The sequence below is a fragment of the Orcinus orca genome, chromosome 2 (assembly GCF_937001465.1).
Source record: "Orcinus orca chromosome 2, mOrcOrc1.1, whole genome shotgun sequence".
In the NCBI taxonomy this organism is placed as follows: domain Eukaryota; kingdom Metazoa; phylum Chordata; class Mammalia; order Artiodactyla; family Delphinidae; genus Orcinus; species Orcinus orca.
Window position 1 is genome coordinate 54,409,782 of NC_064560.1, and position 25,340 is coordinate 54,435,121.

The 25,340-nt window shown below is 34.9% G+C and overlaps 1 protein-coding gene across 31 annotated transcripts in view; it reads right to left on the reverse strand.

The window, feature by feature from the left end:
* The window catches only part of ZMYND11 (zinc finger MYND-type containing 11), a 137,112-nt gene that overhangs the window by 76,567 nt on the left and 35,205 nt on the right, over positions 1-25,340 (reverse strand). For 24 of the 31 annotated variants that reach the window (XM_004278369.2, XM_033403052.2, XM_033403051.2 and 21 more), the window contains exon 2: positions 5,022-5,156. In XM_004278369.2, coding sequence (XP_004278417.1) covers positions 5,022-5,137 — 116 coding nt within the window. In that variant the 5' untranslated portion in view covers positions 5,138-5,156. Of the gene's footprint in view, positions 1-5,021; positions 5,163-25,340 lie in introns of those variants that run through there. The other 7 variants (XM_049705694.1, XM_049705693.1, XM_049705689.1 and 4 more) reach the window with 3 other exon arrangements.

Consider the following 25,340-nt stretch of genomic DNA (forward strand, 5'->3'; position numbering starts at 1 on the left):
AACAAAACAACCTAGAATGACCAACACTGAGACACGGTCAAGTTCCTAGACTTCAAAGAAAAAAAAATCTTTGTGAACCTAGGCAAAAGGACAAAGTCACAACAGAAAGAAAATCAACTTGTCAACAGATTTTTTGATGGCAACGCTTTAAGCCAGAATAGATAACATATATAAGAACCTCAGAGAAAGAAAATAAAAGCTAAGGAGTTTATATCCAACCAAATTCCCTTTTAAGTAAAAAGGCTGCAGACCAACTGTTATTATAACCTGCAAGAACTCAAATATTTGTCCCCAGGAAGTCTTGCTTATGAATCTACTAGATGGAGCTGCCACTATGTAAAACTATGAAGCTTCCTCAGAAAATTAAAAATAGAACTACCATATGATCCAGCAATTCCACTCCCGAGTACTTATCCAAAGAAAATGAAATCACTATCTTAAAAAGATATCTGCGGGGCTTCCCTGGTGGCGCAGTGGTTGAGAGTCTGCCTGCCGATGCAGGGGACGCAGGTTCGTGCCCCGGTCCAGGAAGATCCCACAAGCCGCGGAGCGGCTGGGCTCGTGAGCCATGGCCGCTGGGCCTGCGCGTCCGGAGCCTGTGCTCCACAACAGAAGAGGCCACAACAGTGAGAGGCCCGCGTACCACCAAAAAAAAAAAAAAAAAAAAAAAAAAAGATATCTGCACCCTCATGTTCATAGCAGCACTATTTACAACAGCCAAGACATGGAAACAACCAAAGTGTCCATCCACAGACAAATGGATAGAGAAAATATGGTATACATGCACAGTGGAATATTATTCAGCCATAAAAAGAAGGAAATCCCGTCATTTTGTGACAACATGGATCAATCTTAAAGGCATTATGCTATGTGAAATAAGTCAGACAGAGAAAGATAAATACTATATGATCTCACGTATATGTGGATTCTTAAAAAACTAAACTCATGGATACAGAGAACAGACTGTTGGTTGCCAGAGGCAGGGGCTGGGGGTGGGCAAAATGAGTGAAGGTGGACAAAAGGCACAAACTTCCAGTTATAAGATAAATAAGTTCTGGGTGTGTAATGTACAGCATGGTTAACAATACAAAATTGTTAAGAGAGTATAAAAAGTTCTCTTCACAAGAAAAAAAATTTCATAACTAGGAGAGGTGATGGATGTTAACTATATTTACTGTGGTAATCATTTCACAATATAAACATATATCAAATCATTATGTTGTACACCTTGAACTAATACAATGTTATATGTCAACTGTATCTCAATAAAACTGCAGGGGTGGGGAAGTGAAAAACTTTTTTTAAAGAATGTACTAGAGAATGAACTTTAGATATCAGTGGTGAGCATGAAATACACACTTACTTGGAGAAGTAAGACTAAATGGCAGTTGTAAGGAAGAAAGTATAATACATAATTGCTATTTTCTGTGACAGTTTAGAATTTGCACAACTGTTTAAAGATGGGCAAGACAACTTATATGGTTTCCATGAAATGTATTATTAGTTAAGTGTTGATGCTATTATTCTCAGACAGCCTGGGATGAAACAATTGAGTAACTACATGATATTCTAAAATGTTATTATCCATGATGTCCTAAAGAATCATGACTCTTACTGTGTAAGAAAGGAGTTAAAGATTTTAGATAGCTCAGTAAAAACCAGTAGCCATAAATTCAAGGGGAAAATATCATTATGAATTCATAATGTAGTTTTTTTCTTTTACAATTATATGTATTTCCTAACTCGTCCACTAAAAGACCTAGAAAGAGAGACCAACCTGGCAGCAATGAGCACACTGAAGGCCAAAAAATGCTCTTGAAACATAATTTCTAACTGCGAGAAACCAGAGACCCTTGGAGAAATCAGTGGTTCCAGGACTGGAGCAGGGTGTATCCTAGATGAGCCTGAAAAAATTCTGTCATGTCAGAAAACAGAGAGGAACTTCAGGGGCCAACGTGAAGAGGCTCCAAATTGTCAAAGAAGGGAAAAGTTAAGCATCAATAGGGATTATATCAGAAACAGACTGATATATATCAAATGGATTGAAACGCATGAATTCCAAATGACAAAAAAAAAAACCTAATTGGTTGCCATTAGAGGATGCTATTGTGAAAACTGGTAAATAAAAGAATCAGTTATTCTACCTTTCTGATATGAACGATAACACATGATAACCATATACTACATGATGGGAAGTTTATGTCCTTATAGAATTATTCCAGTTAAAAAAGAAAAGATAAAACTAGATTATCACTATTTTGCAATCCTTAATGAATTATTGGATCTAGCCACTGCATACCAGGCTTAGTACTAACCTCACCAGATGAAATACATTATGGCCTCCTGAGGGCAGAACACATCACCACCTATGAAGAAGTCTCACCCCCACCCCCAAGCCTTAGGATCAACTATTAATTTCCATGAGATGCAAAGGAATGAGCAGCAGGTTAAAGTACACCACAGGGATGAAACCAGTGAAGGCAGGCTATAGGAAACAACAGAGCAAATGAACCAGGTCCTTAGATAAATAAATTGCAAAGGAAAACAACAAAAAAAGATGAATGAGAAACCTATAGATTAAAAGTGACTTAAAAGACATTTTAAATAAAAACAAGCAGAACTAAAACATTATACAGAGGTAAAGTATGGTGTTTAGGATGTGCCAGGCTTCAAAATATAAAGATCCATGACCCCAAAGCCCAAAACTTAATGCGTGACTGAAGCTGTACAGTTTGTATTTTTATGGAGTCACTCACCAGTCAAATATAGAATGAAACTTAATGACTACATATACATTCTTCACATCAACTCTACTAAAGCCTTCAGTAACTTAAGATATTTGGATAAAGATTAAAGATACCTCTATGTTCAGACTTAGTTGTAACTAAGCAGAGTACCTTGATTTAAAATTAATCTAAAGCTTGAAAAGTATTTACCTATTTAGAATACAGAATAAGATTATTAGACTTTAAAGCAAAAGATCTGACTTCCTGTCATGGTCCAATTCTTCTTCCTAACTTACCTTGGCAAGGGTTACGAGCAAGGAAATTAACACTGCTGAGAAGCCAAGGCACTGGGCTAGGCAATTATCTAGACAGCTCCTTCCCAGGGCTGACGGTCTGGCAGGGAAATAATTACACATGTGACTAGTGTTATGAAAGAAGTACAAGATGCTCTAAATGCACCCCCGTAATAAAAAGGAATATGACATACTCTCAGATGAGATGAGGCAGAAGAAACACTGGGAACCACTCAAACACTTACCCTCTGATTTTCTCAGTATTTTTTTCATCTTTAGATAAGACTGATGAAACAATGACTATTTGGCAGGTAAATGAATTTATTCATATCTATCTTAAGATCTATGGATGGACCTTAGGACAGAAAGGTAAATAAGCCTTGGCACCCTTAAGGTTGTACTGATGAGGAAAGGAGGAGAGAGAATGTTTATGGACAATCCATTGTGCACAACGAGAAGAGGTGTGCAGTGCTGTCAACAGCCTCTGCATCACTCACAATTTAACATGTATACACATGTACACACGTTACAGTCATCCAAAGACTACTCTGACACCCATATCAGCAACCTTGTCAGCCAAACTCTATACATGTCACCTGGAGATTCCCACAGCTTCCTAGAGAATGTCCCTAGAGCTTTCAGAGAAAGATGCCATGCATTAATAAGAAGTAATAGCCTGTAAAGTTGAAATAGCGCAGTCAAGATTAAATGACTTTAATTTAAAAAATTAAATCCAAAGATTTCTACATTCTTCTGTAAGTAATTTTTGATATACATAAACTATGGGTTTTTTAAAAATCCCAACCACAGGAAAATCCTTAAGGCTTTTTTTCCTTTGAGGTTGTTAAAAAAAACTTTTATTCCAATATCACCAATATTAAAAGTAATTTAATTATTATGTACTATTTATTTTATTCTTATTTTCCACATAGCTGTTACCTATTTTTTTCCCTTCTATTCACCTATAGGAGCTAGGAGTTGTACATGGACAACTTTAAAATATTCAAAGGGTTAAATATAGAGTTAAAGCAATATACAGCATCATCTTTCTTTCTCATGTCCCTTCCCTCTCAAGTAACCTTTATAATCTTCTTCACTAGAATATGGCTAAGTGACAAAAATCTGATACTTAACTTTGTTACTTATTAATAACGACAAAAATAAGCACTTAATTAAATGGGCTTTCGTAAATCATCTGTTTTCCATTTTTATAGGTAGCATCTAAAGAATGTGTTGGAGAATAAGTATAAAGAAATTCTATTTAAATTACGAAAAAATATCAAACATTTTAAAAGATCAACTTTATTCCTTTAAAAATACCAAACACAACAAAATCAAGTTCTATTTGAAGACTCCCTTATAATTAGTACATAACATGTAAATAGAGTATTCATACAGTAGTCTGATTTTTTTCTATTCTGAATCTTGGACTGCCAAGATAAACAGCATTGGAAAATTAAGAACTTTCTTCTGTCAACTGAAGATATATTTACTCTAACTTCTAAAATATAAAATGAAATTGTTAAAAATTCTTGGTTAGTGTGCTACAAACTAGTAAGATGTTACTATACCTACACCAAGCTATATGGTAGCATATATTATTCATACATTAAAATGAATAATGAACAGTAGACTTTTAGATAGCTTACATAAAAGCAAGTGATTAACTAAAAGCCTTTTTAACAAAAGACTTAAATAAGGACTTGTTTTCAAGAGCTAAAAAATTTTTGAGAAGTATAAATCTATTAGTGTACTATTGGAAATAGTACACATTGATACTTTACTTATCTAATATTCATTTATACAACCTCTAAACACAAGTTGCTTGTGTATGTTTCAGTATTTATTTCCCTAACAACTTTATACTCCTGTAAGGCAAAGTATCTAGTACTTTGTAATATATGTTAATTAGCATAATAAATAAATAAATAATCTTTGGACCTTTTCTCCCAAAGTCTTATATAAAATTTTACATAGACTTTTTTTGTTTAAAATTACTTACTTTGTAATACGGTCAATGTTGGCAATTTGCTTCTGATTCCGTATAATCTCAATGGCTGCCCAAAGATGCTGGATAGCTTTTGTGTCCGCCTGCCGTCTTTTTGTTAAGCGTGCCATGACCTGTTTACTCCTTCAGCTGTAGCAATATACAAAAACATAAGGGAAAAGCACGGGTTACAAAATGAATTATCATCAATATAAGTAACACTCTCAGCACCTCAATATATAGTATGGCCAACTTTTTATTTTATTTTCTACCATCCACATCACCAATTACTCCATAAAACTTTTCATTTCATTACTTCACAAAGAATGACACTACAAGACCAACAGTAAAAAAGGTCTTCCCAAGAAGAATGAGTGGCCATCTTATACCAATATGTCAAAGAAATATACATTTAAAATTTATTATAAAGCAAAAGTGTTACTATATAAAATTTCATTTTTGATATTACATTGTGTGTAATTTGACAGATCAATGCAAAATGGAAATTAAATGTCCGAATTAGAAGTACTTTAGTTTATTATACTCATGGTTTAAATATTTTAATTCAATATAGACATACTGATAATGAAAACAACATTCCTTTTTTAAAAAAATAAAACCATAAACAGAAAATATAGAATAGTTGTTTCTGGCTGAGGTGTGAAAGGCTGGGGGTTGGTATACCAGAGGATGACATGGATGGACCCACATTATTAGAAATGTTCAGATGCTTGGATGAGGTGTTGGTCATTCATTATGTTACTAGGAAACAACATTGCTAATTTATTCAAATTTCAATATTCTGAATAGACTGAGGAAAATGGCCACCAGCTGTGTCCTTGCAAGACTGGGGGAAAACACGGAGTCGCAGCCTGAATGTCTGATGAGAGATGGTACTGTAAGAAGAGGCCACACGCCTGGACTCTCCCCTGGGCACAGAGGGACCTGTCAGGCACCGAGACACCTGACCCCTAAATCATACAGGTTATGATGTTGAGGCCCTTAGGCATAGGTAAACATCAAAGTTTTGGGGATGGCTGAAATCTCCTTGACCTGACCTTTCCTATCTTTTAAGAGGAGAGAATAAAAAGGAAAATTCATTCTTAGCACTTCATTGTACTCCATGACTGGCCAGGAGAGCCTCATGAATCTTTTTCTCCACCTCTACATTTCTTTTCACAGCTAAGTCAATTCTCCCTCTTTCTCCAAAAAACCCAAATAAAACCAGCAGTTGCCATTAAAGCTTAACTAGAGACTCTCTTCTGGTGAGTCTAGGATCAGTTAGGCTCCTGAAATAAGAAAGTGCTTTTCAGAATTACAAAACAATTAAGAATCAAAAACAACAGCAGCATTCAAGTTTTAAAGAAAACTTAAGGAAAATTAGTTGGTTCAGTATAGACTTCAATATAAAATTAAGAGATTTTTTAAATTATAATTATTATTTATGAATGTCTCTGTTCTAGAAAGTAACCACTTTAAAATGTACAGAAACTTCTCAGTTTAAGTGCACTTGTATAGGAGTGTCAACTTTCCAAATCTGATAAGCAATATGGTATGGAATTTATTGGTAAGAATATAAAATGTTAGAAAGTGACATCTAATGGTGAACTGTAAAAATACAACTTGTCAGATTATACAAATACTCGGATAAAAGAACAAAATTTCAGTCATTCTTGCACACTTAAAAAAATGTTGCCTATTTTGTGTAAGGCAATAGCTAAACACAATGAAGTATTTTAAAATGTATGAACTCTAGTCCTTGACAGAAAAAAACATAAAACTCGCAAAGGCAATTTGACATATACATGGAACTACTAACTGTAATGTCATATATGACATAAATGGTACAAAATATATGTTGTGAGAATTCAGACAAAACAGATACTACTTCTAGCTTAACTAACACTACAAGATGGTAAATATGTGGGAAAATACAAAATTTCTTAATTTCTTGAAAAGATAATTGGCTGTTTAAAGCAAACAAAAATAATTGTTAGGTATCATTAGCTTTATAACATATGTAGAAGTAAAATATAGATGACAACCCAATAGCACAAAGGAGGGGAAGGGGTAGTAAGTAATTATATCATTGTAAATTCTTACGTTTTATGTGAAATGGTATTTATTATACTAATTCAAGAGAAACTATGTTAAATCAAGGATGCGTATTACAATCCTTGGAACAAACACTAGAATACAAACAGGTACAGTTGACATATATATAACTCAACTGATGTTTTCAAAATACATATAAAGTTAAGAATAGTTTATTCAGAAATACAAAGATATATAATGGCAAAGCTAATATTTACAAATACTAAAATAAATAGCAAATATAACTATTTACATAACAACCAGAAGAATATAGTAGACTAGTAGCAGAAATTCTAAAAGTGATGTCACTTAATTCCTAGAAATGATTAAACTCAAGATTAAAGAATTAAGCAATGCTACACTTCAGGAAAACAGATGTAAAGTTAAAGCCAAAGATTTTTGACATCTACCTACACCGAGTCACACAGGTAGATATGCCTGGTAATGAAGGTACACCATAAAGAACATGCTCATAGTTATAGAACACTGCAAAGATGCAAACCCAAGTCAGGTGAATACAGTGAAGCTTGGATGCATGTTATAAAAGTACCAAAAACAACCTGACTTATTAGGACAAGATCTCTTTAAAGTACAATCATTGAAATTCTCCTTTCTTATGAAATCTAAAATCATTCATTTCAGGCATGCTTGTTACATGTTAGGCATTCTATGCTCTGGGAATATAATAATAAGGTAAACAAAAATCCTTCCATTAGCTAGTAAATATGATTAATAATGTGGCTAGATATAAGGAGAGTAATTTAGGTGTTTGTCAATAAAAAGAAAATCTTAGAAAATTAGTTTCTTATATTCTAGGCACCTACAGCTTATCATATAAGGCCTTTAATTTATTTTGGCCAAACCAAACTTTAGTCTATTGTACCTGAATGTATATTATATTTCTACTAAACTGAACTACTCAAAATTTCTAAATGTGTCCCCAAACTTCATAACTCTATCCCTTTGTTTAAGCAGTTCTCTCTGTCTAGAATGTTCTCCCTGCCCCTTTACTAATTACTAAAAATTCCCTGTTCTTTCTAGGACTTACTACGATGCAAATGTTGCTGACCAATGCTTTCACAAGAATCATACTCAATTCTCTTGTGTCTTCTAACTGTAATTTGTTTATTCATCTCTTACAAATGTATTGCCTTGTACAAATAATTTTAAATTCCTAAAAAGAATTTATTAATTCAAGTAAGGAAAAGACGTGTCTTATTTTTCATCTGTCTTCCAAGGTGCACAGCATAGTTATGAACATGATAAACTTTTGATATAGACTTATAAAATTAAACTTTTCCAGTTATATTATATAAACAATAAAGTCCCAGAGTAAGCCTTCGTTTATGTTATATCAAAGATTAAGACATCAAAAAGAAAGATCAGAAAACTTGTAGAGATACACAATATAGTCCTCAATCTTTTTTTTTTTTAGCTCCAACACATCTGAGGAATATGACAGACTCGCAGTGATTCTCAAGAGTTCTATAGTTTAATAAAAAAAAAAACCCAAAAACTTCCCAGTAAAATTACCAATTTCGTTTATTGTGGTAAAATACACATGAAATGTACCATCTTAACCATTCTTAAGTGTACAGTTCGGTGGTATCAATACATTCACATTGCTGTGCAGCCATTACCACCATCCATCCCCACAACTCATTTAACCTTGTAAACTGAAATCCTATACCCATTAAACACTAACTGCCCATTACCCACCCCAGCCCCTGGCACCCATGATTCTACTTTCTGTTTTTATGACTGTGATGACTCTAAGTACCTCAAAGAAGAGGAATCAAGGATTTGTCCATCTGTGACTGGCTTATTTCACTGAGCATAGTGTCCATGAGATCCACCCATACTGTAGCGTACTGCAGAATTTTCTTCCTTTTTAAGGATGAATAATATTCCATTGCATGTATATACCACATTTTCCTTATCCATTAATCTGTGGATGGACACGTTTTAGCTATTGTGAATAATGCTGCTATGAACATGCGTATACAAAATATTTCAAGACCCTGCTTTCAATTCTCTTGGGCAAATACCCAGAAGTGGAATTGCTGTATCATATGGCAATTCTATTTTTAATTTTTTGAGGAACTATCATACTGTTTTCCATAGCAGCTGCATCATTTCATATACCCACCAATAGTGCACAAGGGTTCCAATTTCTCCACATTCTCATCAACACTTATAATTTTGTAGTTTTTTGACACTAGTTATTCTGATGGGTGTAAGCTGGTCCAAGTAACTTTGGCAAGCCTCCAGGCAATACCAGTAATTCTCTATCCTTACAAATCCAATTTAATGCAATCCCTTCCATCTATGTAAGTACCTTGTTTCCTATCATACAAATGCTACAAATGGGGGAAAAAAAGATAAAAGAGAAAGCAAATCAGGAAAAACTTATAAATAAGTAAAATCAAACAAGGAGTTTTTGGTGACACATACATATATGGGGAAACTTTTTATTGCAAGGAAATGATAAACATGATAGGACAAGAGAATAGTTGAGGGGGGCAGGAAAAAGAGGCTGCATTGAGGAGGAACACACTGGGAGAATACACAGCATCAAATATGTTCTGATTTTTACCCCTCTGGTGGAGGGGTGCAAGTTTTTGTTTTATTTTTATGTCATCTAACAAATATATAAATATTTTAAAGTATTTACATCAAATAATGCATAAAATTTAAAAATTAATCTCATTGTATAATGTGCATTTCTTTGTGACTTAGTTCAGGTTAAAATTTTCCCAAACTCTACTAGCAATTTGAAGTTACTTTTTATTGATAGTCTATTCATGCTATTTTCCCATTTACATATTAATTTCTTCACATATTAAAGTTATTCACAAAATACTTTTGTCTGTCTTTTAGTAAACATCAAATGAAATTATAATGTTGAAATCTAGCTATGTATTCCCCTTATGGTCACCTTTAATGATTAGAAGTCCTTCCACACTCAAGTCTGAAAAATATTCAATTGTATTTTCCTCTTTTATACAATTTTTTTTAAATACTGACTTCTTAATCCATCTGGGAATAACTTTTTTTATATCTTTATTGGAGTATAATTGCTTTACAATGTTCTGTTAGTTTCTGCTGTACAACAAAGTGAATCAGCTTTATGTACACATATATCCCTATATCCCCTCCCTCTTGAGACTCCCCTCCCACCCTCCCTTTCTCACCCCTGTAGGTGGTCACAACGCACCGAGCTGATCTCCCTGTGCTATGCAGCTGCTTCCCACCGGCTATCTACTTTACATTTGGTAGTGTATATATGTCCATGCCACTCTCTCACTTCGTCCCAGCTTCCCCTTTCCTCCCTGTGTCCTCAAGTCCGTTCTCTACATCTGCATCTTTATTCCTGCCCTGGCACTAGGTTCATCAGTACTGTTATCTGGGAATAACTTTTCTAAGGTATTAATATTAATAAGCTTTATTTTTTTAGAGCAGTTTTAGGTTTACAGCAAAATTCAGCAGGAAATACAAAGAATCCCATACCCCCACACTCCCACAGCCTCCCTGATTATCAACATCCCAAACAAGAGGGCACATGTCTTAAAAACAACAAACCTACAGTGACACACCGTTATTACCCAAAGTCCATAGTTAACTGCTGGTGGTGTACATTCTATAGGTTTTCACATACGCATAAAGACATTAAAATGCTATACAGAATAGTTCCTCTGTCCTAAAAGTTCTCTGTGCTCCATCTAGTCATCCTTCCCTCTCCCCACAATCCCTAGCAACCATTAATCTTACTTCTCTGCTGTTTTACCTTTTCCAGAATGTCATATAGTTGGAACCATACAGGATATATAGCCTTTTCAAACTGGCTTCTTTAACCTAGTAAAATGGATTTAAGGTTCCTCCATGCCTTTTCATAGCTTGATAGCTCATTTCTTTTTAGTCCCGAATAATGTTCCATTGTCTAGATGCCCCTCAGTTTATTTATCCAGTCAACTTGAAGGACATCTTGGTGGCTTCTGTATTTTGACAATTATGCATAAAGCTGCTATAAACACCCTTGTATAGGTTTCTGTAAGTAAGTTTTCAGCTCTTTTGGGTAAATACCAAGGAGTATGACTGCTGAATTGTACACTAAGAGTATATTTCGTTTTGAAAGAAACTGACAAACTGTCTTCCAAAGTGGCTGCACCATTTTACATTCCCACCAGCCATGAATAAGCGTTCCTACTGCTCCACATCCTCATCAGCGATCGGTGTTGTGTTTTCGATTTTAGCCATTTTAATAGATATAGTGGTAAATCAATGTTGTTTTAATTTCCAATTCTCTAATGACATATGATGTTGAACATCTTTTCATGTGCTTACCTTCCATCTGTATATCATCTTGGTGAGGTATCACTTCAATTCTTTTGCTCATTTTTTAATCAGCTTGTTCATTTTCTTAATGTTGAGTTTTAAGACTTCTTTATATACTTCTACCAGTCTATGGCTTGTCTTCTCATTCTCCTGACACTGTCTTCCACGGAGCAAAGGTTTTTAATTTTAATGAAGTCCACCTTATCAATTATTTCTTTCATGGGTCATGTCTTGGTGTTTTATCTAAAAAGTCATCACCATATCCGAGGTCATCTAGGTTTTCTCCTGTTATCTTCTAGGAGTTTTATAGTTTTGCATTTTACATTTAGATCTATGACCCAGTTTGAGCTAATTTTAGTGAAGGACATAAGGTTTGTGCTTAGGTTCATTTTTGTATGTGTGTGGTTGTCCAGTTGCTCCAGCAGCATTTGATGAAAAGACTTTGCTTTGTTGCATTGCCTTTGCTCCTTTGTCAAAAATCAGCTGACTATATTAACGTAGGTCTATTTCTGGGCTCTCTATTCTGTTCCATTGATCTATTTGGCTATTACTTCACCAATACCACACTTTTAATTACTATAGCTTTATAACAAGTCTTGAAGTTGGGTAGTATCAGGCCCTGATTTTGTTCCTCTCTTTCAATACTGAGCTGGCTATCTGGGTCTTTTGCCTCTCCATACAAACTTTAGAATCAGTTCATCGATATCCACAAAATTATTTCCTGAGATTTTGACTGGGATAGCACTGAATCTATAGATCAAGCTGGGAAGAACTGACACCTGGACAATATTAGTCTTCCTATTCATGCACAAGAGTTACCTTTCCACTTATTTAGTTCTTTGATTTTGTTCATCAGAATCTTGTTTTCCTCAAACAAATCTTTTAATAATATTTTTGTTAGATTTATACCTAAGTATTTCATTTGGGGGATTCTAATGTAAATGGTAACATGTTTTTAGTTTCAAATTCAACTTGTTCATTGCTGGTATATAGGAAAGTGATGAGGACTTTTGTATATTAACTTTGTATCCTACAATCTTGCTATAATTATTTCCAAGAGTTTTTTGTCACTTATTTTGTATTTTATTCATAGACAATCATGTCATCTGCAAACAGAGACAGCTTTATTTCTTCACTCCAAATCTGTATACTTTTATTTCCTTGTCTTCTCTCATTGCATTAGCTAGGAATTCCGAACAATGTTAAAAATGAATGGCGACAGGGGACATTGTTCTTGATCTTAGTGGGATACCTGTGAGTTTCTTACTGTTAAGTATAGTGTTAATGTAGGGATTTTGTAGATAGTCTTTATCAAGTTAAGGAAATTCCTCTCTATTCCTAGTTTGCTATAAGTTTTAATTATGAATGGGTGTTGAATTTTGTCAAATGCTTTTCTGCATCTATTGAAATAATCACATGGTTTTTCTTCTTTAGCCTGTTGATGTGATAGATTACGGTGACTTTCAAATGCTGAAGCAGCCTTTCACACCTGGGATAAATCCCACTTAGTCGTGGTATATAACGTTTTTTATACAATATTGGATTCAATTTGCTAATAGTTTGTTGAAGATTTTTACATTTATGTTCATGAGATTGGCCAATGGTAGTTTTGTTGGGGTTTTTTTTCCTTCTTGTACTGTCTTTGTCTGATTTGTATATTAGGGTAATACTGTCCTCAAAGAATGAGTTAGAAAGTATTGTCTCTGCTTCTACCTTCTAGAAGAGATTGCAGAGAACAGGTATAATTTCATCCATAAATGTTTGGTAGAATTCGCCAGTGAACACATCTGGGCATGGCTCTTTCTGTGTTTGAAGGTTATTAATTACTGATTCAATCTCTTTAAAAGATATAGGCCTACTCAGATTGTCTACTTCTTTTTTTTTTTTTTTTTGCGGTATGCGGGCCTCTCACTGCTGTGGCCTCTCCCATTGCGGAGCACAGGCTCCGGACGCGCAGGCTCAGCGGCCATGGCTCACAGCCCAGCCGCTCCGCAGCATGTGGGATCTTCCCGGACCGGGGCACGAACCCGTGTCCCCTGCATCGGCAGGCGGACTCTCAACAACTGCGCCACCAGGGAAGCCCTGTCTACTTCTTTTTGTGTGATTTTTGGCAGATCTGGCCTTTCAAAGAATTGGTCTATTTTACCTAGGTTATCAAATTATCAACTTTTTCACCAGTTATTCATAATATCCCTTTATTATCTTTTCATGGTCCAGAAGCAGTAGTGATTGCCCCTCTTTTATTTCTGATATTAGTAATTTGTGTCTTCTCTTTTTTTTTTAGTTAACCTATCTAGTAACTTCTGATTTTACTGATCTTTTCAAAAAACTAGCTTTTGGGGGCTTCCCTGGTGGTGCAGTGGTTGAGAGTCGCCTGCCGATGCAGGTGACACGGGTTCGTGCCCCGGTCCGGGAGGATCCCACATGCCGTGGAGCGGCTGGGCCCGTGAACCATGGTCGCTGAGCCTGCGCGTCTGGAGCCTGTGCTCCGCAACGGGAGAGGCCACAACAGTGAGAGGCCCGCGTACCGCAAAAAAAAACAAAAAACCTAGCTTTTGTTTTGATTTTTTCTATTGATTTCCTACCTAAAATTTCATTGATTTCTGTTCTAATTCTTATTTCTTTTCTTCTGCTTACTTTGAATTAATTTCCTCTTCTTTTTCTTGCTTTCCAAGGTAGAAGCTTAGATTGCGGATTTTAGATCTTTCCTCTTTTCTATTATAGACACTTCTCTCAAAGCACTATTTTCACTGCATCCCACATTGTGATAAGATGTATTTTCATTCTAATTTAGTTCAAAACTTTAAAAACTTTCTCTTGAGATGTCTTCTCTGACCTGTGTGTTGTTTAATTTCCAAGTATTTTAGGGTTTTGAGCTATCTTTCTGTTTTTGATTTCTGGTTTAATTCCATTGTGGGCTAACAGCAGACATTGCAATGATTTCCATTCTTTTAAATTAATTAAGATAGACCAGAATGTGGTCTATCTTTGTGAATGTTCCATGTGAACTTGAAAAGAATGTGTATTCTGCTGTCATAGAATGAAACAGTTTATAGGTATCAATTATATCCAATTCACTGATATTGTTGTGAAGAATTCAACTATGTCCTTACTGATCTTCTGCCTGCTGGATTTGTCCATTTCTGACGGGGGGGTGAAAAGTCTCCAACTATAATACTGCATTCATCTATTTCTCCCCACAGTTCTATCAGTTTTTCCTCATATATCTTGACACTCTGTTGTTAGGCACAGAGACATTAAGGAATGTTATATCTTAAGAGTATTGACCCCTTTATTATTATGTAATGGCCCTTTTTATACCTGATGACATTCCTTGCTTTGAAGTCTGCTCTGTCTGAAATTAGTACAGCTACTCCTACTTTCTTTTGGTTAGTGTTAGTATGGTATATCTTTCTGTATCCCATTTCTTTCAATCTATGTGTGTCTTCATATTTAAAATGGGTTTCTTGTAGACAACACAGAGTTAGGTCTTGTTTTTTGATCCACTCTGACAATCTCATCTTTTTATTGGTATAGACTACTGACATTTAAGGTAATTGATATAGATGGATTACTAGTATCTCTCAGATTTGTTACTGTTTTCTATTTGTTACCTTTGTTCATTGTGCCTATTTGTCTTCCACACATTCTGTCTTTTGTCATTTTAACTGAGAACTTTATATGTAACAATTCTCTCTTTCTTACCATATTACACTTTTTTTTTTTACTTTTTTTAGTGGTTGCAATATACATTTACAACTAACCCCATGTTTATTTTTCTGACTCACATGTAGTACAAATACCTCATATCCCATGTAGAACAAATACCTCATAATATAAAATGTTCCAATCTCTCTCTTCCAAACCCGATATTGTTTCCTGTCATTCCTTTCACTTATGCATAAACATACAAAAGCATGTACAGTTGACCCTTGAACAACATGGGTTTGAACTGTGCAGGTCCACTTATACGTGGATTTCTTTTCCCCCAATAAATACTACTGCAGTACTACATGATCTGCAGTTGGTTGAATCCACAGACGTGGAAACACAGATGTGGAGGACCAACTGTAAAGTTATATGCAGATCTTCCACTGTGTTGGGGGGCTGGTGACCCTAACTCCCACATTGTTCAAGAATCACTGTACATGCACATAAGCACACATAATCAAAAACACTGTTGCTATTATTTTGAACAGATCTTTTAAATCAATTAAGAATCAGAAAAATAAGTTTATTTTACCCTCATTTACTCATTCCTCAATACTCTTCTTTTCTTTACGTAGACCTGAGTTTCGGACCTGTATCGTTTTCCTTTAACATTTGTTGTAAGGCAGTTGCAAAACTTTAACATTTGTTCTGGCAAAAAACTCCATCAATGTTTGTCTAAGAAAGTATTTCCCCTTTACTATTGAAGGATAACTTCACTGAGTACACAAAATTCTAGGCTGGTGGGTTTTTTCCCTCAACAACTTAAATATTTCATTCCACTCTTTTGGCTTGCATGGTTTCTAAGAAGTCAGATGTAATTATTACATTTGCTTCTCTATAGGTGAAAGGGTTCTCTTCTGCTGGCTTCTTCAGGATTGCTTCTTTTTCCGTAATTTTCTTAAGTTTGAAAATGATATACCTAGGTGTAGTTTGGAAGGCATCTATCCTGCCTTTGGAGGGCATCTATCTTGCCTGGTATTCTCTGAGCTTCTTTTATTTTTTAATATCTTTATTGGAGTATAATTGCTTTACAATGTTGTGTTAGTTTCTGCTATATAACGAAGTGAATCAGCTATATGTATACATTCTCTCCCTTGAATGTAGTTTGGTGTCTGACATTAATTTGGGGAAATTCATAGTCATTACTGCTTCAAATATTGTTTCTGTTCCTTTCTCTTTCTTTTCCTTCTGGCATTCCTATTATGCATATGATACCATTTTGTAGTTGTCCCACTGTCCTTCATGTTCTGTTTTACTTTTTTTCAGTCTTTTTCCTTTTTACTTTTCAGTTTTGGAAGTTTCTGTTGTCATATCTTCAAGCTCAGATGTTCTTTCCTAAGCTGTGTCCAATCTACTAATGATCCCACCAAAGGCATTCTCCATTTCTGCTATGGTGTGCTTGCACTCTAGCATTTCTTTTTGATCTTTCTTGGAATTTCCATCTCTTTCAGTATACATGTAATCTTAAATATTGTCCACTTTTTCCATTAAAGCTCTCAGCATATTAATCAACTTTTTAAAAAATTCCTGTTCTGATAATTCCAACATCCCTGCCATATTGACCCACGTTCCAATGCTTGTTCAGTCTCTTCAAACTGTTTTCTGCCTTCGAGTATGCCTAGTATTTTTCTGAAAGGCAGACATAATGTATTGGGTAGAAGGAACTTCAGTTAAAGGCCTTCAGTAATGGGAGGGAGTTGAGTATTTCACTTCCCCAGGTCAGTTAGGCTCTAACCAAACACCAGATGGTTAGGCTCTGGTAAAACAGTTTCTCATGAGGGCACACCTTGTTAAGAAGAACAGAATGCTCTGGCATATTTAAAGCTGGTTCCTTGTGCTTACCCACGATGGAATCATGAGAGGATTGTTCTCCAACAGTCTCTGTGAGAGTCTGGTAGAACTCCTAGAGGAAAACCCCACAGAAGTGTGAGGAGCCCCTAAGACTGGGTCCCACTGGGTTTTTCACTCAGACTTGTCTGCCCTGAGCCTCCAGCAATTTGCCAGTTACATCCAGGTCTCATTACCCCAGCACTGGTTCCTGCAGAGGTTTCCGTTGGTGGGTTGTTGTAAGTTGTGATTCTATCTGCCTTTCTGTCTCTCCAGCTTCCGTGGCAGCAATTCGTCCTGTGGCCTCACTTTTCTCATGGATCTCAGTAGATTTGTTGATTTTACAGTTCTTCAGTTCATTACCTGCTATTAAGATAGAGTGACAACTTCTAATCATCTTACATGTCCAACCAGAAACTGTGGAATTACTTTTTGAATATGACTTAAGATGAAAATATATGTCTTCATAGAGGTCATCAATTGTAGTAGAACAATTTATTGAAAGATTTCTTCCTTCTCTAATGGAATGTGATACATTCCTAAATTATATATTAAATTCTTATCTATACTAGCATTAGTTTCTTTGATATGTTTGGTCTTTTGTTAGTATCCCATAATTTTATTTAACTTGTTTTATTATTATTATTAAGTTAAAGTTATAATTATCAAGTTGTATTCAGTTATTATTTATTATAGCTTATTTATTATAAGTTACATATATAAAAGTTATAATTTGAATCAATTCCATGTTGTCTTTCATTGCTACATAATTATTTCATATGTGAGTATTATCTGCCCAACATTATCAGTTTTTTGAAAGAAGGCCGTATTTTAAAACTTCCTTATGTCCCTAACAAATTCTACCACAAACTGTACACTAAAACACTTACTCATTGAATACATTCCCCAATAAGTCTTGAGGGAAAATAATAATAATAATACAGGGAAGAGGAATAAAGCTAGCCTTTAATAATGATAAATGGTTGACTAGGTCTTAAGTAGACTCAAGAACCTCCAAAACAATCAGTTGCTGCCCAAATTCCATATGTGACAAGCAGAGAAACAAACTTACAGGAGGAGTTCTAGATGATGCAGTTATTAGACACAGACTTTAAAATAATTTTATACTTGATATGTTCAAGAAATTAAAAGATAATTCCAGCAGAGAACAAGAAGCAATAAAAAGAAACTAAATGGAAAGGACAGAACTGAAGAACTACAATACCTAAATCACTAAACTGATGGGTTTCACATCAGATTAGATACAGATGAACAGAAAATTGGTGAACCTAAGAACTATTTCAAAAGAAAATATCCAGAAGAAAGCATAGAGAAAACAAGAGCATAAGAGACATATGAATATGATAATAAGGCTTAACTTATATTTCACTGCAATCCCAAGAACAGAGAAAAGAAGGGAGCAAAATTAACTTTCAAAGAGATTGTGGCTGATAATTTTCCATTACTGACAAAAGATGTCAAGCAACAGATTCAACAGTCACTACCAGAACGCAAAATCAGATTAATGCAAAGACAACTACACCTCGGCACATCACAGTAAAACTGCTGAAAACAAAAAGAAAAAATATTTTAAGCAACCAGAGGAAAAGTCATAATGCCTTCAAAGGAGCAATAATACAACTGCAAGTTGACTTCTCAACCAAAACAACAAAAGTCAGAAGATAATGAAATAATATCGTCAAAGTGCTCAAAGGCTGTAACTGCCAACCAAAAACTCTATGCCTGCAAAAAAAGAAAGGTAAATAAGATATAGTTTATATAAACCAATACTTCATCACCCGCAGTTCAACAATACAGAAATTAAAGATGTTCCTCGCGCAGAAGGAAAAGAATCCCAAATAAAAAGTCAAACTGCAAAAAGGAACTGACGACCTTTATACACTGAGAACACAGTTACTACCTCTAGAGTAATCAATAAAAGGACAGTAAAATAATGAATACCTACCAAGCTTTTGATGGGGAAAAAAATAATACAAAATGCTTTATCAACACTACCGCCAATAAAGAAGAAAGAAAAAGGAGTAAGATATATAAAAGCCATATATTATGATGATAGATTTAAACCCAAATATATCAGCAATTACATTAAATCTAAACAGAGAAGCTTCAATAAAAGATGGCAATTTTGAGCCTGAATTAAAAACTATGATAAAACAGAAATCTAGCTACATGCTGCTTGCAAAAGATACATCTTAAATACAAGGACATAAAAAGTTTGTAAAGAAAAGAGTAAAAAAAGAACAAAAGTACCATGCAAAAATATCAAAAAGAAAGTTGGCAAGAGTGTAATAATGTAAAGTATTGTTAAGAAAAAAGAGGGTCACTTCATAATAATAAAAAGATCCAGCTTATTAGGAAATGTTCTAAATTTTATGTATTTAACATAATCTTATAACACATAAAGCAAAAACTGACAAAACTGAAAGAAAAAAATAGGCAAATCCACAATCACAACAGGAGATTTTTATGTACCTCTCACAACCACTCATAAAACAAAGAAAAAATTACTAGGTATATAAAAGATTTACAAAAACATTTAACAAATTTGACCTGATATATACAAACCTCTGCAGCCAATACCTGCAGAATACACATTCTTTTCAAATGCACATGGAATTTTTACAAAATTGATCATGTGTCGGGTATAGCAAGTCTCAACAAATTTCAAAGGATTGAAATTATACAGTCTGCTCTCTGCCCACAATAGAACTGAAAAAGTCAGTAACAAAAGATAGCCAAAAAAAAAAAGGAAATTCCTATGTTTCTGAAAGCTAAAAAACATATCTCTAAATGGTTAACTTTAAAACTTCACAATAAAAAAAAAAAAAAAAAAAAACTTCACAATAAAAATCAGGAAATATAATGAAAGGAAGAAAAATGAAAACACTAATTGTCAAAAGTTCTGAGATGTACTTAAGTTTATTGCCTTAAATGTGTTAATAAGAAAAGGAGGGGCTAAAAGCAGCTACCTCAAGAAATTACAAAATAAAAACTCAAATCAAAAATGTAGAAAAAAATTACACACACACACACACTAAACAGAAATCAATGAACTAGAAAACAAACATACAAGACTTCCCTGGTGGTCCAGTGGCTAAGACTCCATGCTCCTGATGCAGGGGGCCCAGGTTCGATCCCTCGTCAGGGAACTAGATCCCACATGCTGCAACTAAAAGTTTGCATGCCACAACGAAGATCCCGCCAAATAAATAAATAAATAAATATTTTTTTAAAAAAAGAAAACAAATATACAAAAGAGAGATTCACTAAACGGAAAAGTTGATTCTTCAAAAGGGCAAAATTGACAAGCTCCTGGTGAAACCACTAAACAACTACCAAAAGAGTTGTTTTTATTTTCGTAACTCTAAGAGGTGGATCCCAAAAGATCTTAATGCAATTTATGTCAAAGAGTGTTTTGCCTATGTTTTCCTCTAAGAGTTTTATAGTATCTGGTCTTACATTTAGGTCTTTAATCCATTTTGAGTTTATTTTTGTATATGGTGTTAGAGAATGTTCTAATTTCATTCTTTTACATGTAGCTGTCCAGTTTTCCAAGCACCACTTATTGAAGAGACTGTCTTTTCTGCCTTGTATATTCTTGCCTCCTTTGTCATAGATTGACCCATAAGAAACAGAAAATCTGAATAAGCCTACATAACTATTAAAGAGGTTGAATAATAATTTAAACCCCCTCCCCCACAAAAAAAAAAACACTCCAGAACCAGATTGCTTCACCTTAGACTCCACCAAACATTTCAAAAAGAAAAACACACCAATCTTATAGAAACTCTTTCTGAGGAAAGAAACATGTACAAATTTGTGATATGAGATCAATGTAACCTTGAAATCAAAACATGACAAAGAACACTAGGGAAAGTAAAGTTAGAGACCTATCTCATTCATGAACATGAATGCAAAAATCCTAAATGAAGTACTAGCAAATCAAGTTCAGCAATACACAAAGAACAATACAGTGTGACCGTGTTTGTTACAGTCATAGCAATTCATACATTAATAGACTTAAAGAAAATAACCATATAATCAGCTCAATAAATGCAGGAAAAAACTGAATAAAACTCATTATAACCAAAACTAAAAGCAAAATAGGAATAGAGGGGAAACGCCTTAATCTGAAAAAGGGTACCCCTATAAAACCAACAGCAGAAAAACCATACTCAATGAAATGTTGAAAACTTTCTCTCTGCAAATGGGAATGTGTAATGATATCATACTCACCACTTCTATTCAACATTGTACTAGGCTCTTTCCTTAATTTCTCTCTCTGCTCTTCCATTGTTAGTGTACAGAAATGCAACAGATTTCTGTGTATTAATTTTGTATCTTGTAACTTTACCAAATTCATTGATGAGCTCTAGTAGTTTTCTGGTAGCATTTTTAGGATTTTCTATGTATAGTATCATATCATCTGCAAACAGTTTTACTACTTTTTTTCCAATTTGGATTCCTTTTATTTCTTTTCCTTCTCTGATTGCCATGGCTAGGACTTCCAAAACTGTGTTGAATAAAAGTGGCGAGAGTGGACATCCTTGTCCTGTTCCTGATCTTAGAGGAAATATTTTCTGCTTTTCACCACTGAGTATGATACTGGCTATAGATTTTTCATATACAGCCTTCATAATGTTGAGGTATGTTCCCTCTATACCCACTTTCTGGAGAGTTTTTAATCATAAATGGGTGAATTTCCAGAAAGAGAAATTAAAACAACAATCCCATTTACCATCACACCAAAAAGAATAAAATACCTAGGAATAAACCTACCTAAGGAGTCAAAAGCCCTGTGCTCCAAAAACTGTAGGACACTGATGAAAGAAATCAAAGATGACACAAACAGATGGAAAGATCACGTTCTTGGACTGGAAGAATCAATATTGTCAAAACAACTATACTACCCAAGGCAATCTACAGATTCAATGCCACCCCTCTCAAACTACCAATGGCATTTTTCACAGAACTAGGACAAAAAAAATTTTTAATTTGTATGGAAACACAAATGACCCCAAACAGCCAAAGCAATCTTGAGGAAGAAAAATGGAGCTGGAGGAATAAGGCTCCCTGATTTCAGACTATACTACAAAGCTACAGTAATCAAAACAGTATGGTTCTGGCATAAAAACAGAAATAGAGATCACTGGAATAGGATAGAAAGCCCAAAAATAAAACCAATGCACCTATGGTCAATTAATCTACAACAAAGGCAGCAAGAATATGGAGGAAAGACAGCCTCTTCAATAACTGGGGCTTGGAAAACTGGACAGCTTCAGATAAAAGAATAAAATTAGAACATTCTGTAACACCATATACAAAAATAAACTCAAAATGGATTAAAGACCTAAATGTAAGACCAGATACTATAAAACTCTTAGAGGAAAACATAGGCAAAATACTGACATAAATTCCATCAAGATATTTTTGGATCCACCTCCTAGAGTAATAAAAATAAAAACAAAAATAAACCAATGGGACCTAATTAAACTTAAAAAGCTTTTACACAGCAAAGGAAACCATAAACAAAAAAAAAACCCCACAGAATGGGAGAAAATATTTGCAAACAATGCAACAAGGAATTAATCTCCAAAACATACAAGCAGCTCATACAGCTCAATATTAAAAAAAAAAAACACAATCAAAAAATGGGCAGAAGACCTAAACAGACATTTCTCCAATGAAGACATACAGATGGCCAGAAAGCACATGAAAAGATGCTCAATGTAGCTAAATATTAGAGAAATGCAAATCAAAACTATGAGGTATCACCTTACACCAGTCAGAATGACCATCATCAGAGTCTACAAACAATAATGCTGGAGAAGGTGTGGAGAAAAGGGAACCCTCCTACACTGTTGGTGGGAATGTAAACTGGTGCAGTCACTATGGAGAACAGTATGGAGGTTCCTCAAAAAACTAAAAACAGAGCTACCACACGATCCAGCAACTGCACTCCTGGGCATATATCTGGAGAAAATTCTAATTTAAAAATATACATGCACCCCAATGTTCACTGCAGCACCTGCTTACAATAACCAAAACATGGAAGCAACCAAAATGTCCATCGACAGATGAATGGATAAAGATGAGGTACATACATACAATGGAATATTACCCAGCCATAAAAAAAGAAAGAATGCCATTTGCAGCAACATGAATGGACCTACAGATTATCATACTATGTGAAGTAAGTCAGATAAAGACAAGTATATGACATCACTTATACAGAGAATCTTAAAAAAAAATGATACAAATGAAGTTATTTACAAAACAGAAACAGACTCACAGACTTAGAAAATAAGCTTATGGCTACCAATGGGGAAGTTGGGGGACGGATAAATTAGGAGGAGTTTGGGATTAACATATATACACTACTATTAAAAAGATAATCAACAAGGACCTACTGTATAGCACAGGGAATTCTACTCAATATTCTGTAATAATCTATGTGGGAAAAGGATATATGTACGTGTATAACTGAATCACTGTGCTGTACATCTGAAACTAACAAAACTTTGTAAATCAACTATACTCCAATATAAAGTAAAAAAAATTTTTTTAATTGTACTGGAGGGACTTCTCTGGTGGCGCAGTGGTTAAGAATCCACCTGCCAATGCAGGGGACACAGGTTGGAGCCGTGGTCTGGGAAGATGCCACATGCCACGGAGAGCGGAGCAACTAAGCCCATGCGCCACAACTACAGAGCCTGCGCTCTAGGGCCCACCTGCTGCAAACTACAGAGCCCACACACTTACAGCCCCGTGCTCCGCAACGAGAGAAGCCACTGCAATGAGAAGCCTACGCACCGCAACAAAGAGCAGCCCCCGCTCAACGCAACTAGAGAAAGCCCACGCAGCAATGAAGACCTAACACAGCCAAAATATAAATAAATTAATTAAAATTGTACTGGAGGACCTAGTCAGTGCAATAAGACAAGAAAAAGAAATGATACATATGGACTGGAAAAGCAGAATTAAAACTACCATAATTCAGAGATGACATATTTCTATCTATAGAAAAATCCCCCAAAAATCTACAGATGAATTATTAAAACTAGTAAGTGACTTCAATAATATAAGTGGATATAAGGTATATATAAAGAATTATTTGGTTCTGTATACTAGTAATGAACAATGAGTAAATGAAAAAAATTAAAATTTTATTTACAATGTTACCTTAAAAAGTCAGATCTAAAAAAAAAAAAGTCAGATCTAGTAATAAATCTAAAGATATGCAAGATCTCTATTCAGAAGGCCTTAAAACATTATTGAAAAAAGTAAAAATAACCTAAATAATAGAAAAATACAACATATTCATAGATTAGAAAACTAATATGGTAAAAAAAATGTTAATTCTTCCCCAAACTAATTCACAAATTCAGTTCAATTCCGATCAATAGGCTAGTGGAATTTTTGCTGTGTAAATTAACAAACTGATTCAGAAGTTGATACGGAAATGTAAACAGCCAAGAACGACCAGGAACAAAAAAAGATATGAATAACAAGTAACAAATAAGATATAATTGGAAGATCTGATATCATATATCAAGATTTATTGTAAAGCCATAGTAATTAATAAGACAGTGTCCAATAGGAATAAGAACACTCATATAAATTCATGGGAAGGAACAGAGAATCTGGAAATAGACTCATACATATATGGACACCTGATTTATGTGACAAAGATGGCACAGCAGAGCAACAGATTTAAGACAACTCTTTCTACAAACACTGCTGGGTTGGGATTCCCTGGTGGTGCAGTGGTTGAGAGTCTGCCTGCCGATGCAGGGGACATGGGTTCACGCCCCGGTCCGGGAAGATCCCGCATGCCGCGGAGCGGCTGGGCCCGTGAGCCATGGCCGCTGAGCCTGTGCTCTGCAACGGGAGAGGCCACAACAGTGAGAGGGCCACGTACCGCAAAAAAAAAAAAAAAAACACTGCTGGGTCAATGAGATTATCACTATGGCGGGAAAAAATCAATCAAACCTTACCACAACAGTTTGGAGGGCAATTATGGAATGGTGATGAAAATCAATGTGTTTGTCCTCCACCTATCTGTGTATTTTATACTACTTCAACTAGAATGCAGACTCTGTTTTCAAGAAATTTCCAAATTAACATAATAGTACATCTGTTCTTTAAGTGATGCTTCCCTTCCTCTAGTCACTAAAACTGAAATAAACCACAAAGAAAGGAGATGTGGGCTCAAACCACGGTGGGAAGTGAGGATGTCAGGAGCCTCCAGAAACTATGATCTGCCCACCAAACAGCTCTTACTTGGAAAACCTCAAACTAAGGTGCTTTGGGTTCATTTAATCTTTTGGCCTTATGTTCTAAGAC